Consider the following 14,284-nt stretch of genomic DNA (forward strand, 5'->3'; position numbering starts at 1 on the left):
CTACTCAAGTGTGATGATACAATCAGCAGATACATATTTCTGGCTTATTCACAAAAGCTGTACCTGATCCAGCTCCGTAATATTGAGCAGTATCCAGCAGGAAATTTTCTCCCAGATGATCTGGTCCTTTAAACTTTACAAATGAGGTTCAATTGATAACCCTCAAGATAATCTGGATGCTCGTCAATAGGCAGTGCTGAGCTTGTAAATCAGGTCAAAGGGCCTTTAAACTGACTTAATTTTATATACTGTGGCATTTGATGCAATTAGAGGTAATCGCAACAGAAGTAATTTACATGTATTTGGCGCGCTACTACTTTCACAGCAATTTACTGAGACTAAGTTCAGGTTATTCAGCCAACTGATTTATTTAACATTTTGATAGTGGATTCAGAGAAATTAAATTGCCATTATAAAAGAACTTGTAAAATTTATTGGGTTGAGATGTATTAATTTTTATACAATTAATAAAGATCTATTTGAAAAAAATCAACTGGTTACATTTAACATTCTAACAATCAGTGGTTTGGTACTTAATTACAATAGACAGCACATCCAACAAAATCTTGATACTTATTTTCAATTTTAAAATCAATCCTTTGTTGCAGGGTATTAATGATCCAGCCTCTTGGCTGACCCACCAAGGAAGATGCACAAGATGAGAATCTAAAGTGGTACATGTAGCTCATATCTGCTTTGTGGGTGATCCTTAACAAGCCTGTTACTGTATCTGTCAACTGACCTTTGTTCACAGCCCACTCAGTTGTGAAATGTTGGTAGAACTGAGATTCAGTACCGTCCAGTAAGAGCAAATAACAAAGCAGAACTGTGTTCTACTGGAACTCTTTCTACTTCTTTTGGGAAAATGTCACAGTTGCATTGATGGAATTGCAGGTGTAAAAGACAAGAGAAGTGTGGCCCCCTTTGGTCAAAAATGTTAATAAAACTTGCTTAGATGTAAAAACGCTCACTTGGGTAATCTTAACTGTCAGCTATTAAACTCTGAACTGATTTGAGAATTGAGCACTGCAGTCATAGTTGTTGGTTACCATGCTTGATCAATCTGAGCATCACACTTTAAGGTCAATTGGCTGCCTAATTATCTACCTGACCAGTTCAAGGTGTATAAATGCTGCTCTGCTTTAGCTCTTACAAAATTACTATTGCAGAAAGTCATTGCTTCAAAAAGAACTATTAAAATCTGTATCTTGAAACAATTTGAACATTTAAGTAATATTGGTGAGCAGCAAATACATTTACATTTGGTTAATTTGATGCAAATCAACCCTAGAACATTAGGCACATGTAGTGCATTAACTACATGCAATTCCTGTCTATTCCAAAGATAAAAAGTTGACTGGCATTACTGCTGGTTGTTTCCATTATACAGCAATGACATGTATTCCTCCTCTGCAGGAAGATGTAATTTCTTCAGGTTGTTTGTTTTATGCCATATTACCTTCCAGTGTTCAAAGCAATGATTGTTGTCTGTAGAGCTTGTAAACGAGCCATTACAGTTTCTGGTGCTGGTCTTTGTTGTATCAAGGTCTGCAGTGTTTTAAAAGCATTCTCTGCTGTTTGCAATGCTGACTCATACTCCTCTTCACACTGTTCCAATCGAGCACGCTTAGCAGAAGGCTAAAAATGAAAACGGGTAGAAAACTCATGCTAGCAACAATTTCTTCAACCATCACCAGTTCTTAATGCGTTTTTAAAGGCAGAGAAGTGAATGAACTGCACATGGTTATTTTTTGACATTTGTACTGTGGTGTGAGGCAATGGGCGCTATTGGCCATTTCAAGGATTTAGCCCCTCTGCCTTTCATGAATTTTCTCTAAGGGTCCACAACCTCCCTCCAGGCATTCATTGTTTACCTCCAGCCTAGCAGAAGCCACTGGCACTTGCTGGAGGTGACCAATATTCCTTAACTGCTGTCTCCACTTGTTACAATAGCATATTTAATACCCGAGTTGACACCAGACTTGTAAATATTTCCAAGAATGAAACAAGCTTTATATTTGTAAATAGAAAACATTAAAATAGTTTGTGATCTCATTCAGGGCAGTGATATGGATACAACTAGTTTTGAGTTAATGAATGGAAGTGGGTCAAGGTACCTGCTCCCAACAGCCATCTGCAAATCATTTGGAAACATGCACGTGGTTGTTGCGCTAGGATAGATTGGGCTCAGTTGTGTTGCTTTCCATTGTCAAACAGTCTGTCAAAACTTGCACATAAATAATGGCCACTCAGGCAAAGTACTAGATCATGGATACCACCCATAGTTAAGAAGTGGTGAGCCTGGAGTCAATACGGTCAGAAGGAGAGTGGAAAATTATTTTAAATATATACCTGCATTACAACAGGGTCATTCACCGCACATAGGTTTAGGGTAGTAAAATGTGCGTCCAGAATAGTATTTTCTTGTTTTAACCTCTCCACTTGCAACTCCTTGCACTCAACTGTTGTGATCACCTGCAAAAATAAAACAAAATATATATTCCTGGAGGGGGCCTTTACCAAAGATACATGGGGGAAGCAGATATTCAGTGGTTTCTACAGAAAGCTTAATATAGAAAACACCAGACAACCTGAAATTTTAGATGGGTGTATATTTGTGGAAGATCAAACTGAAATTCCAGAATTGCATAGCAAACTCATCAGAGTATCTGGTTTGACTTGGTATCTTGCTATATTCTTTTCTGACAAACACCAGATGAAATTAATTAAAATTGGGACATTATTACTCTTAGAATCCATTCTTCCAACTAATTAAGTCACAATCTTGCAAACTTGACCATAAACATTGCTTTCCAAAGTTGGCGAAGTGGAAGGTAGCAACAGGTCTAGACCATTCAAATGGAAGGAAATTTCAACTCCAATCTTCAATTTTACATTCCATTATATTTTCATGTTTTCCAAGGTGCCACATAACTTTGGAAATAATACATGTGTAGTCATCATGACACAATGCAAACTGATAACCCTATTTTGTAGGCAGACATATTTAAAAACCATCTCAGCAACTGATTACATAGAAACATGCAAATTAGGAGTAGACCATTCAGCCCCTCAAGCCTGCTCTGCAATTTAATAAGATCTTGGCTGATTGGATTGTGGCCTCTCCAATTTGTCTAGCCTGAACTCCCTTATCAATCAAGAATCCATCAAACACAACCTTAAAAATATTCAATGAACCTGCCTCCGATGCTCTCAGAGGAAGAAAATTCTACAAACTAACCACAGTAAGAAAAGATTTCTCATCATCACCATTTTAAATGGGAAACCCCTTATTTTTAAAACTGCGTCCCTTAGTTCTAGTCTCTCGCACAAGAGGAAACATCCTCTTAGCATCCACCCTGTCAAGTCCCCCTCAGGATCTTCTGTTTCAAAAAGATTACCTAATTTTTCTAAAATCCACTGGATACAGGTCCAACCTTTCCCCATAAGATAACCTCTTCATCCCAGGAATCAGTTAGGTGAACTTTCTTTGAACTGGTTCTCATGCTATTATATTCTTTGTCAAGTAAACCAAAACTGTACATTACTCTAGATGTGATCTTACCAACTTCCTATACAATTGTGACAAAACTCCCAGACTTTAATATTCCATTTCTCTTGCAATAAATGCCAGCATTCCATTTGCCCACCTAATCAAGTTGCAAACTAACTTTTTGTGATTTGTGTACCAGGACATCCAGAACCCACTAATTGCAGAGTATGCAATCTTTCTCCATTTAACTAATATACTACTTTTCTATTCTTCCTGCCAAAAAGGATATATTCACATTATTCCACTTACACCCCATCTATCAATTCTTTGCCCATTTACTTAATCTATATCCCTTTGTAGATTATTTATGTCCTCCTCACAATTTATTTTCCTACCTATCTTTGTATCATTAGCAAATTTAGCAAGCATATGTTTGGTCCATGCCTTAATCCAAGTCATTTATATCTCCGGCCCAACAGGCCAATTTTACAAGCAGTGTAGCTAGTTGCGCGCATTGATTCTAGAACATAGGCTTTTACAGAATTACATTCCATTTCATATGATTGCTATAAACCACAAGCAAAACATTTTGGGCAAAATCTGCCTATGAAATAAATGTTGGGCTGTTTTACGGATAATTAAATATACATATAACCCAGAACAACAAATGTGTTTAAACATTAAACCCTTTATCCTTTGAAAAGTTTAGCTTATTATTTTTCTCATGGTATTTCCACTAACAGAGGGAAGTAACACTCTCATTTCATGAAAGGATATTATAAAAAGTAAGTTTTGCCATGAAACAACTGTAAAATTTAAGAAGGAAGATCCACTTTCACTGGAACCAGCTCAAATTATGTGTACCTTGTTCAAGAAGCTTACAACTTTGTTCTTGGTCCCTCCCGACTCCAGGCTGTGAGGAACCACTTCCTCATGGCAAGTCTCCTGAAACAAAGAGTTTTATTACTCATTGTCCACTGCGACTAAAGGGTTGAAAACAGACAACAAACTCGTGCAAAATAAACCATGTATCTTGCTTTATAAATTAATCAAGGTCGTTTATATTTAAATGATTTGGAACAGGGTGACAGCTTACAGAGAAGTCACTTTTTCATAGCCAAAGGATACAAATTGTTAACATGGGGATGGACATCAAATTTCCTCTCTTCTTAAGCAATTCCCAAATCTTACACAACTTCTCAAATTTAATGATAGAAAAAATTTAATTTGAAGAACTTCATTCACGTAGTTGCAAGACTTAGATGATGCTGTATCTATGAACATATACTGTCCCTGGAGTACCCATTAATCCTTCTGGAAATGTATTATATCCAAAGTTTAGTAAATAGTCAAACTATTCAACACTATAACTACCCAAGTCTCAATTGTCACCTCAGCAAACAGTGTAAATCCCTGCAGTGCATGTTGAAGAATTAGCCAGGACTTGTCAGTCAGAAGAGATGCAAAGAGGTAAGGCAGCTTCGGAAGGACAGTGCCCTGCAAGAGATTGAAACATGAGTTCTTATGTACTTTATAAACGAACATGGTAAGTACAAAAATGTTTTCTGGAGTAATTTGACTGGACGTTGCTTTTCACCTCAAACTCCAACTCAAATTCCTACATTACAATAGCATTTACACTCAAAGTTTTTCATTGGCTTATAATGTCTTTTGGTTGTGAAATCTTGTGTATAAATACAAATCTTTCTTTTCAGATGTATTGAATGGAAATTTTGAACATTCAAAATAGACACTTAAGCACTACAAAATGCAAGTTGATAGAGGTTCAACCTACATTTTAATGCGTGCCAGTCCATAACTCAGAAGAGTTTTGCACTTAATTGGTAATCTCTCTTGTGTGAAAGGTGAAAATAGACTTTTATGGTTGGGGATTTTCACCTAAGGATGAACCAGATTACAATAGGAGTGCCTGATAATGGCATTGGGTGCAAAACACAGCAAAAAAGTGGTCCATTTCCCAGGTTGACAGCTTTATTCAAACACTCTTTTATTGTACTTTTAAAAGAAAATTCTAAAGTACCTGAACATCTGGTGGTATAACTATCTTTCCTAGGGAACCCAAGAAATCCAGCGCAGCAAGACGAACATGATCAGGGGGATTCAAGGGAAGAAGAGAACTGAGAAATAATACCACCTATTCCACAAATAGGAGAATCAATCATTACAATAAGGAAATTCAACAGCACGGAACCTCCATTACAAACATGTGACATTTTGCTAAACGCACCAGTAAACCAGTGGATCAAGCCTCTGATTAATAGTTATGTCCATATCTTTAACCACTAAATCATGTCCTATTTTGCACCATTGGTCATCAAAAAAAAAACAGCTCATGGAATGTTGTGGGTCTTCAGTAACCAACTTTTTTCCTACTGCTAGTTAATTAGCCAACTAATATCCTACTGAGCATTTGACAATTTCTCATTCAAATATATATATATTAAATATATATCATTCATACACACCATGCAGACTCACACCCACAGATCTCATCATGATGTTGCCTCAAGACCTCTCCATCCAAATGGTTACAAATGTGAAGTTTTATAAGATTGTTGTGTTTTGCAACTGGCTCTTTAAGCTAAAATAGAGGTGAGCATGGAGAGGGGAGAGTCCATCGGAAGCCACCGTAGGATTGGATTGTGGGATGTTTTGTTAAAAATATCACTGACAGTGTCAGTCTGCAACAATCTGAGAGAGCAGCGAGTTAGTGGCAGCAAATCTCTGTTGTTCACCATGCAAGAATACAGGTGGGAGCTCGTGCTCAGATTTAAGGGACTGAGTTCATGAGGGGATGGCACAGTGGTTAGCACTGCTGTCTCACAGTGCTAGGGACCCGGGTTTGATTCTGACCTTGGATGACTGTGTGGAGGTTGCACATTCTCCCCGTGTCTGCGTGGGTTTTCTCCAGGAGATCTGGTTTCTTCTCACAATACAAAGATGTGCAGGTTAGGTGAATTAGCCATGGTAAATGCTCAGGGTCAGTGCAGACTCAATGGGCCACGTGGCCTCTTTCTGCACTGTAGGAATTCTAAACGAGACTGGAAGATTTGCCTAATTTTGGCTAGAGGCAAAAATAATCTAGAGGGAGGGATTTCCAGGGTAACCTTCACCGCAAAAGCCAGTTCAGCAATTAGGCTGCAAAAATAAAATAAAGGAATCGCTTTGAACTGGTTCCAGGAGAACAGAACACCTACTTAAGGGACACAGAGAGAAAAGTCCCAAAATTGTGTATTTGCCTCTGACAGCCCACGGACCTGGTCTTCGCACTGAGGGTAAATTCAATGAAAGATTCAGCAAGGAACTGCTCCTCCAATCACTGGCTGTTTTTCGCCCATGTTTGCTGTTGATAAACTCAATAGTTAACCCAGCAGCAGCAAATTCAGGAGAGAAACTGTCTCTGACGGAGGGACAGACAGCAGTGGGAGGAGGAGTGTCCTCTCTTTCGTTTTCCATGTTCTCCTTTAGCTTTCTGTAGTAGTTTAGAACCATATAATCCTTACAGTGCAGAAAAAGGTCATTTGGTCCATTGAGTCTGCACCGATTCGCCGAAAGAACATCCCACCCAGGCCCTCCCATCCACCCTATCCCTGAAACCCCATGGCTAATCCATCCAACCTACACATCTTTGGACAACTAACCTGCACATCTCTGGACTGTGGGAGGAAACCCATGCAGACACTGGGAGAACGTGCAGGCTCCACACAGACAGTCGTCCGGGGCTGGAATCGAACCCGACACCCTGGTGCTGTGAAGCAGCAGTGTTAACCATTGTGCCACTGATTATCTCCTACATCATGCAGTCACCATCATAGAATCCCTACAGTGCAGAAGGAGGCCATTCGGCCCATCAATCCTGCACCAACCACAATCAAAAGCTAAAATCTACATAACAAACTTCTCATATTTGGTCATTTTTCATAAGAATCAAAGCAAATTCACCCAACACCAACCTTACCTGAACAATCAACGTAGTACCTACTAGTCGAATCAGCAGTGCAACAAGAGAAAGGAGCAGAGTGGCTGTCGGCTGAACACAGCGCTGGCTCAGGACCTGTATGAAGGAAAGGACAGCTTAATTCATAAGGAGACAAAAAACTGATTATGTGTACAACAGGAAATAATTGCGCTTGTTAATTTATGTTCAATACTCCTATACAGTTTTTGCTTTTATCATGCTGACACAAAAATATAGTAGGTCTCCATTGAATTCCTGAAAATCACCACTTTAAATTGAACATAGGTTCCCATAGAAATCAATGTTAAAACTGTAGTTAAGTTCTGTAGGACTTTCCTAATCGGAGAAAAAAACATATTAAACATTATAACCTCCAAGTTGAAATATTCTACAATGCTAAATTCCTGCATTGGCAAACAAAATAACTTTTAAACAAATTAAGTTTTAAAATATAAATTAAAAATTTTAATTTCTACTTTTGTTCTTCTATCTCACTGCAGATCTTGCTTCCCAAACGTCCTGCTCCCTGCAGATTCTCCCCTTCCCAGACTCTCCAAGTTGCGACCTCACCTCCTCCATGATCTCCAAGTTGTGGCCTCTCCCCCTCCCCGAACTTCTGAGTTGCGATAGTGGGTTGGGAGCAGGGGAGGCCAAAACTCAGATCAGTTCAGAGGCGTTCCAAAACAGTAGCAATCTGGTTTTGTGGGAAACAGTGTTAAAATGAATTCTACACCATTCAACGATATTATAGACCCCATTAACTTATCGATGTTAAATGGGGAAATGACAGATGAAGACCTCCTGTACACAGCATTCTTCCCCCCCACACAAGTACTAAAGCATTTGGAAGAAGCCAATAGTACACGATTAAAGCATACTCAGGGAAAACCACAAGTATTAGAGCAGAAATTCACCTGTGAGAGACTATGTGAACAGGAACAAGAACTTACTATGGAGAAATAAAATAGAAGAAAAGTTACTGATGAGATTTCAGTGGGGTGGAAGGAATATGCTGTGTTATAGGACGGCCTATTCTAATTTTAAGAAAGTAATTATGGTTTCAATTTTGGCATTACTTTTGGTATTTTAAACGGTGTAACAGTACATGTGCAACCAGCATGATTATAGCATTAAGCCAGTCTAACTGAATCAGGGCTTGTTTCTATTATTGATCAGGTAAGTAGAATTTTGTGGAACATCTCGCTACCTAGCAACAGTTGTATTGCATTATCCTGGTCAGATTATCATAAAATGCAAGAAATATAGTATTATAGTGATGTTCACAGATAAGAACATTAGTTGCATTTTGTCTACTCTGCTCACCTGTTCCACAGTGAGGACGGTCCACATCTGGCAGAGTGTTTCTGTGATTGATAATTGCAACTCCAAATTCAAGGTTTCCCCATGGGCACGACACACAGCTACCAGAGCAGCAAGGGCAACATTCTGATAAAGACAAATCAGCTTATGACACATAATTCCACTATAATATCAAAATTAACTATTAATTAGTTAAAATATCTGGCTGTCATCTTTGGTTTAAGTAAAAAAAACTTCAAGAGTCACAGACTCATAAATGGGATGCAAGAAACTGAAAGCAAAATGCATGCCCATTATGAGAAACAAACATTACTAGAAAAGAGATGTGACTTGTTAGTTGTGGCATTAATATTGGATTCTTTGCTGTGATATTATAGTTTAGCTTCTCGAGGTCATCTACTGCAATATGTTGGGTTGGTTGAGAGACCACCCTCCTACTGCAGGATTAACAAACAAAATATTGATAGCTCTAAGGAATGTTTGAAAACTGAAGTGAATGCTCTCTCAAAAGAGGTTGGCAACACTGATGAGGGGAAATTCTTTTTATTTGCATTTGAACATTTGATCTAACGAGCACGATCGTACTGTCTAAAATTTTGAGTTTTGACAAAAACAGCAAACACTGTACTATTCATAGAACCCCTACAGTAAAGAAGGAGGCCATTTGGCTCATCGAGCTTGCACCGACACTCCGACAGTGCATCTTACCCAGGCCCAGCACTTGCCCTATTCCTGCAACCCCACGTATTTGTCCCGCTAATCCCCCTAACCTACACATCTTGGGACACAAATGGGCAATTTAGCACGGCCAATCCACTTAACCAGCACATCTTTGGACTGTGGGAGGAAACTGGAGCACATGGAGGAAACCCATGCAGACATGGGAAGAACGTGCAAACTCCACACAGACAGTCACACAAGGCTGGAAATGAACCTGGGTCCCTGGCGCTATGAGGCAGCAGTGTTAACCATTGTGCCTTCCTATTCTGCAAACACTGACTATTTTCTTAAGATGTTGAAAAGAAAAGGGTTCATCCATTATGCAGGAATATAACCAGCATGCAATCAAACAATGCGCAACCAATTGCTATTTAATTATTTTGAGGATGGACATTTGTCATGTTTAATGGAGGAACCATTTACTAGTCGCTGTAAAAATATCCATGGACATGGATAAAATTATCAAAACCTTGGACAGTTATATGTCTTTCGTAACCAAATTAGCTTTATTTTCGCAAATATAATTATTTGTCTTGTGCAGGGTGTTGCTACAGGGTAGAGGTGGAGCCATTGGCAGGGGCATTTGAGTCCTATTTCCTCTGGATCATTGACTGGCAATTATTTCTAGAGCTTGGTAGACAAGGTTGCATCTCAAGAGGTTCCAGCACTACACCAATAAAGTTCTTCAATTGTCAAAAGAGGGTGCATTCATTTTGCACATTTGGAAAGCTGCTGGGCTTTGGCTCCACAACCCTGTATGAATCTTAAGCTGCTTTGTGGGGCAATGGACTAAAGTATTGTTGAAATCAACATCTGCATTTTGGTTGCGTCTCAGGCAAGTCCTGGTTTATTGACCAAAATGGCTGCACAAATTCGTAATCACAAGTCTGCCATAAGAGTTAGTGTTGGCTTTTCTGGTTTATTATATTTTTCTTTAGCAATGAGGTGGTGAGCTCCTCTCCACCCTGACCATAAGTCTAGCAAGCTGAATACTTCAGATTTGTCGGGCTAATGTGAGATTGTATATTAAGAGTAATAGAGAACATAGAATCTCTATTCGGTCCATCGAGCCTGCACCGACAACAATCCCACGCAGGCCCTATCCCTGTAACCCCAGTATTTACCCTGCTAATCCCCCTGGCACTAAGGGGCAATCAACCTAACCCATACATCTTTGGAGTGTGGGAGGAAAGTGGAACACCCGGGAGGAAACCCACGCTGACACTGGAGAACATGCAAATTCCACACAGACGGTCACCTGAGGCCGGAATTGAACCTGGGTTCCTGGCGCTGAGAGGCAGCAGTGCAAACCACTATGCCAGAATGCCGCATGAGCTTAACATGCTGCTCACTACCAGTTAGTTGGGCAAAAACAACCTCAGGCATTTTGGAAATGGATCACCAGGAATGCAACTAGACTCCTCTGTCTTGAGCGGTGGGTGAGGAAAGGGGACTGAAAAAGATGGTGGAGCACAAGAGCCATGATGCCCGGAGGGCAAAGGCTGGAATGGGCGTAAAACAGTCCTGAAATTGCTAGCTGCAGCAGGAGATTCATGCTTCCAGGAGTGTACTGTCTACTTAGTTTAACCAAAAACATTATCACAGGATTCAAGATATAGGTGCAATTTTCCATCAACTATAATGCAGAACGAGAAAATTCATATGTTCTTTGTTCATCTCTAATGAAATTGGACATTACGTCTTACCACTTGTTCCAGTTCTCCCAAGGCACATTTGCTACTCTGCCATTTCAGACACTGGTCGATTGCTGTCCTGGTGATGTCAGAAGTGACAGTTTTCTGAAGCTCAGGGGTCAGAGCTTTAACATTAACTTGTCGCCATAGCAATAAGTTGCTCATCTCCTTGGGAGAAAACTTCTCCACAAACGCAACCTGTATATAGAGTGAAAGGAATATGATGACTCAAAAAAAAATGCATGCTTTCAGGCAAGTCCTCACAAATCTTACTGAACAATTCATCAGCTGACAGATAAATCAATATATCTGACCAGTAATTGACTTTAATCCCTCAGCCTAGGAGGCAAATTCTTATTTTTACAATACCAAAGGAGATCAGGGAAATGCTACACAGTTCACAAAAAATTAATTCGCCTGTTACATTCTTTTCCTTTTCTTGGCAAGTTGGTACATTGCACTTGTAGATGATGCATACTGCCATCACTGTGCACTGGTGGTATTAAACAGGCTTGCTTTGACCTTGATGATGTTGAGTATCTTGCGTGTTTTGGAGCTACACTGATCCAAGCAAGTGGAGAGTATTCTATCAAACTCCTTACATGTACCTTGTAGGTAATGGTCAAGTTTTGATGAATCAGGATGAATTACTGCAGAATTCCTAACTTCTGACCTGTTCTTGTAGCCTAGATATGATTGATTCAGTTCAGTTTCTGGTCAAGGACAATTTTCATGATATCGATGGTGAAGGAATCCAGAACAGGAGGACACAACTTTAAAATTAGAACCGTGTTCGAGTGAAATCTGGAAGCACTTTTGCACACAAAAGGGCAGTGAAAAACTGAAACAGTCTAGGCGAGATTCTCCGACCTCCCAGCCGCGTGTTTTTGATTTGATTTATTATTGTCACATGTATTAACATAGTGAAAAGTATTGTTTCTTGCGTGCTATACAGACAAAACATGCCATTCATAGAGAAGGAAACGAGAGAGTGCAGAATGTAGTGTCACAATCATAGCTAGCGTGTAGAGAAAGATCAACTTAATGCAAGGTAAGTCCATTCAAAAGTCTGACAGCAGCAGGGAAGAAGCTGTTCTTGAGTCGGTTGGTATGTGACCTCACAGCGGGATTCTCAGGTCCGGCATGAACGGCCGGAGAATTCTGGGCACTATCTCCAAAATGTTCTGGATGTGAGATTAACTGAAATTTTGTATCTTTATCCCGAAGGAAGGTGGTGGAAGAGAGAATGTCCGGGGTGCGTGGGGTCCTTAATTATGCTGGCTGCTTTGCCGAGGCAACGGGAAGTGCAGACAGAGTGAATGGATGGGACGCTGATTTGTGTGATGGATTGGGCTACGTTCACGACCTTTTGTAGTTTCTTGCGGTCTTGGGCAGAGCAGGAGCCATACCAAGCTGTGATACAACCAGAAAGAAGGCTTTCTATGGTGCATCTGTAAAAGTTGCTGAGAGTCATAGCTGACATGCCAAATTTCCTTAGTCTTCTGAGAAAGTAGAGGCATTGGTGGGCTTTCTTAACTATAGTGTCAGCATGGGGAGGCCAGGACAGGTTGTTGGCGATCTGGACACCTACAAACTTGAAGCTCTCGACCCTTTCTACTTCGTTCCCATTGATGTAGACAGGGGCATGTTCTCCTTTACACTTCCTGAATTCGATGACAATTTCCTTCATTTTGTTGACATTGAGGGAGAGATTATTGTTGCCTCACCAGTTCACCAGATTCTCTATCTCATTGCTGTACTCTGTCTTGTCATTGTTTGAGATCCGACCCACTACGGTGGTGTCGTCAGCAAACTTGAAAATCGGATTGGAGGGGAATGTGGGCACACAGTCATAGGTGTATAAGGAGTATAGTAGGGGGCGCCGGCAGAGGTGGCGTTTTGTTTGCTCACAGCGGAATTCTCAGGTCCGGCATGAACGGCCGGAGAATTCTGGGCACTATCTCCAAAATGTTCTGGATGGGAGATTGACTGAAATTTTGAAGAATAAGATCAATAGATTTTTGTTTAGTGAGAATATCAAGGGAATATGGAACAACGAGTTGTAAAACAGAGTTAAGATACAGATCAGCTATGATCTAACTGAATGGCAAAACAGGCTCATAGAATCCCTGCAGTGCACTAGAGGCAATTTGGCCCATCAAGTCTGCACCCATTCTCTGACAAAATATCTTACCCAGCTTCTCTCCCCTATTCCTGGAACCCACACATTTACCATGGCTAATCCATCTAACTCACACATCTTGGGACACTGAGAGGCAATTTAGCATGTCCAATTCACCTAACCTGCACATCTTTGGATTGTGGAAGGAAACTGGAGCACCTAGAGGAAACCCACGTAAACACAGGAAGAATGTGCAAACTCCATGCAGACTCAAGGTACTGAATGACCTACTCCTTTTTCCATTGATTTTTCTAAATCATTTATAGGATATGAGCTTCGCTGGAAATCTGTTGTGCATTCCAGATATATTCATCAGGCAAAAGAACTGTGCATTTATAAAGCACATTTCATGTTCTCAGAACATCCCAAAGCACTTTGCAGCCAACTATGTACTTTTAAAATGTAATTATTCTTCCAATGATAGTAAATATCGCAGTCAATTTGCGCACACTGCCCCAGAAGCAACAGCTCCCATGCACCCTCCTTGTCAGCATTCCATCTCAGTCTCATGCTAATGGTGCTCCTGTGCTCACTGTTATCTTGCAGGGACTCTATATTGCTATCGTTAGCGAGGGCAAGAAACAAATCGCTATTCAGTCAGCAGCTAACCACCTATGAATACTTCTAAAACCATCAGTTCTCATAAATGAAAATATCATTGTTGTTGTCAGGGTATATTTCATTTACCTGCAATAACCAAATCCTGATGGTTCAAAACCACTTATGTGTAATTGGAATGAAATCGCGATACATTCATTTACACAGAAAGGCCTGATGGCAACATGGGTACCATCAATGTCACCCTGTACTCTTGGGAACCCAGCTAATTTGGAGAAGAATTGTTCCTTTTTTAGTATCAAGAAAGTTCAATGAAGTCATGACCTTGACCACAACAG

The 14,284-nt window shown here is 40.1% G+C and overlaps 1 protein-coding gene across 5 annotated transcripts in view; it reads right to left on the reverse strand.

Annotated features, from left to right (window-relative positions):
- Positions 1-182: 182 nt before the first annotated feature.
- firrm (fignl1 interacting regulator of recombination and mitosis) overlaps positions 183-14,284 on the reverse strand; it is a 43,638-nt gene continuing 29,536 nt past the window's right edge. For all 5 annotated transcript variants that reach the window (XM_078218385.1, XM_078218383.1, XM_078218384.1 and 2 more), the window contains 8 exons: positions 11,219-11,404; positions 8,796-8,918; positions 7,473-7,568; positions 5,535-5,648; positions 4,886-4,990; positions 4,358-4,438; positions 2,353-2,475; positions 183-1,638 (listed from right to left, as the gene is read on the reverse strand). In XM_078218385.1, coding sequence (XP_078074511.1) covers positions 1,456-1,638; positions 2,353-2,475; positions 4,358-4,438; positions 4,886-4,990; positions 5,535-5,648; positions 7,473-7,568; positions 8,796-8,918; positions 11,219-11,404 — 1,011 coding nt within the window. In that variant the 3' untranslated portion in view covers positions 183-1,455. The remainder of the gene's footprint in view (positions 1,639-2,352; positions 2,476-4,357; positions 4,439-4,885; positions 4,991-5,534; positions 5,649-7,472; positions 7,569-8,795; positions 8,919-11,218; positions 11,405-14,284) is intronic.

This window comes from Mustelus asterias, chromosome 8, assembly GCF_964213995.1.
Source record: "Mustelus asterias chromosome 8, sMusAst1.hap1.1, whole genome shotgun sequence".
In the NCBI taxonomy this organism is placed as follows: domain Eukaryota; kingdom Metazoa; phylum Chordata; class Chondrichthyes; order Carcharhiniformes; family Triakidae; genus Mustelus; species Mustelus asterias.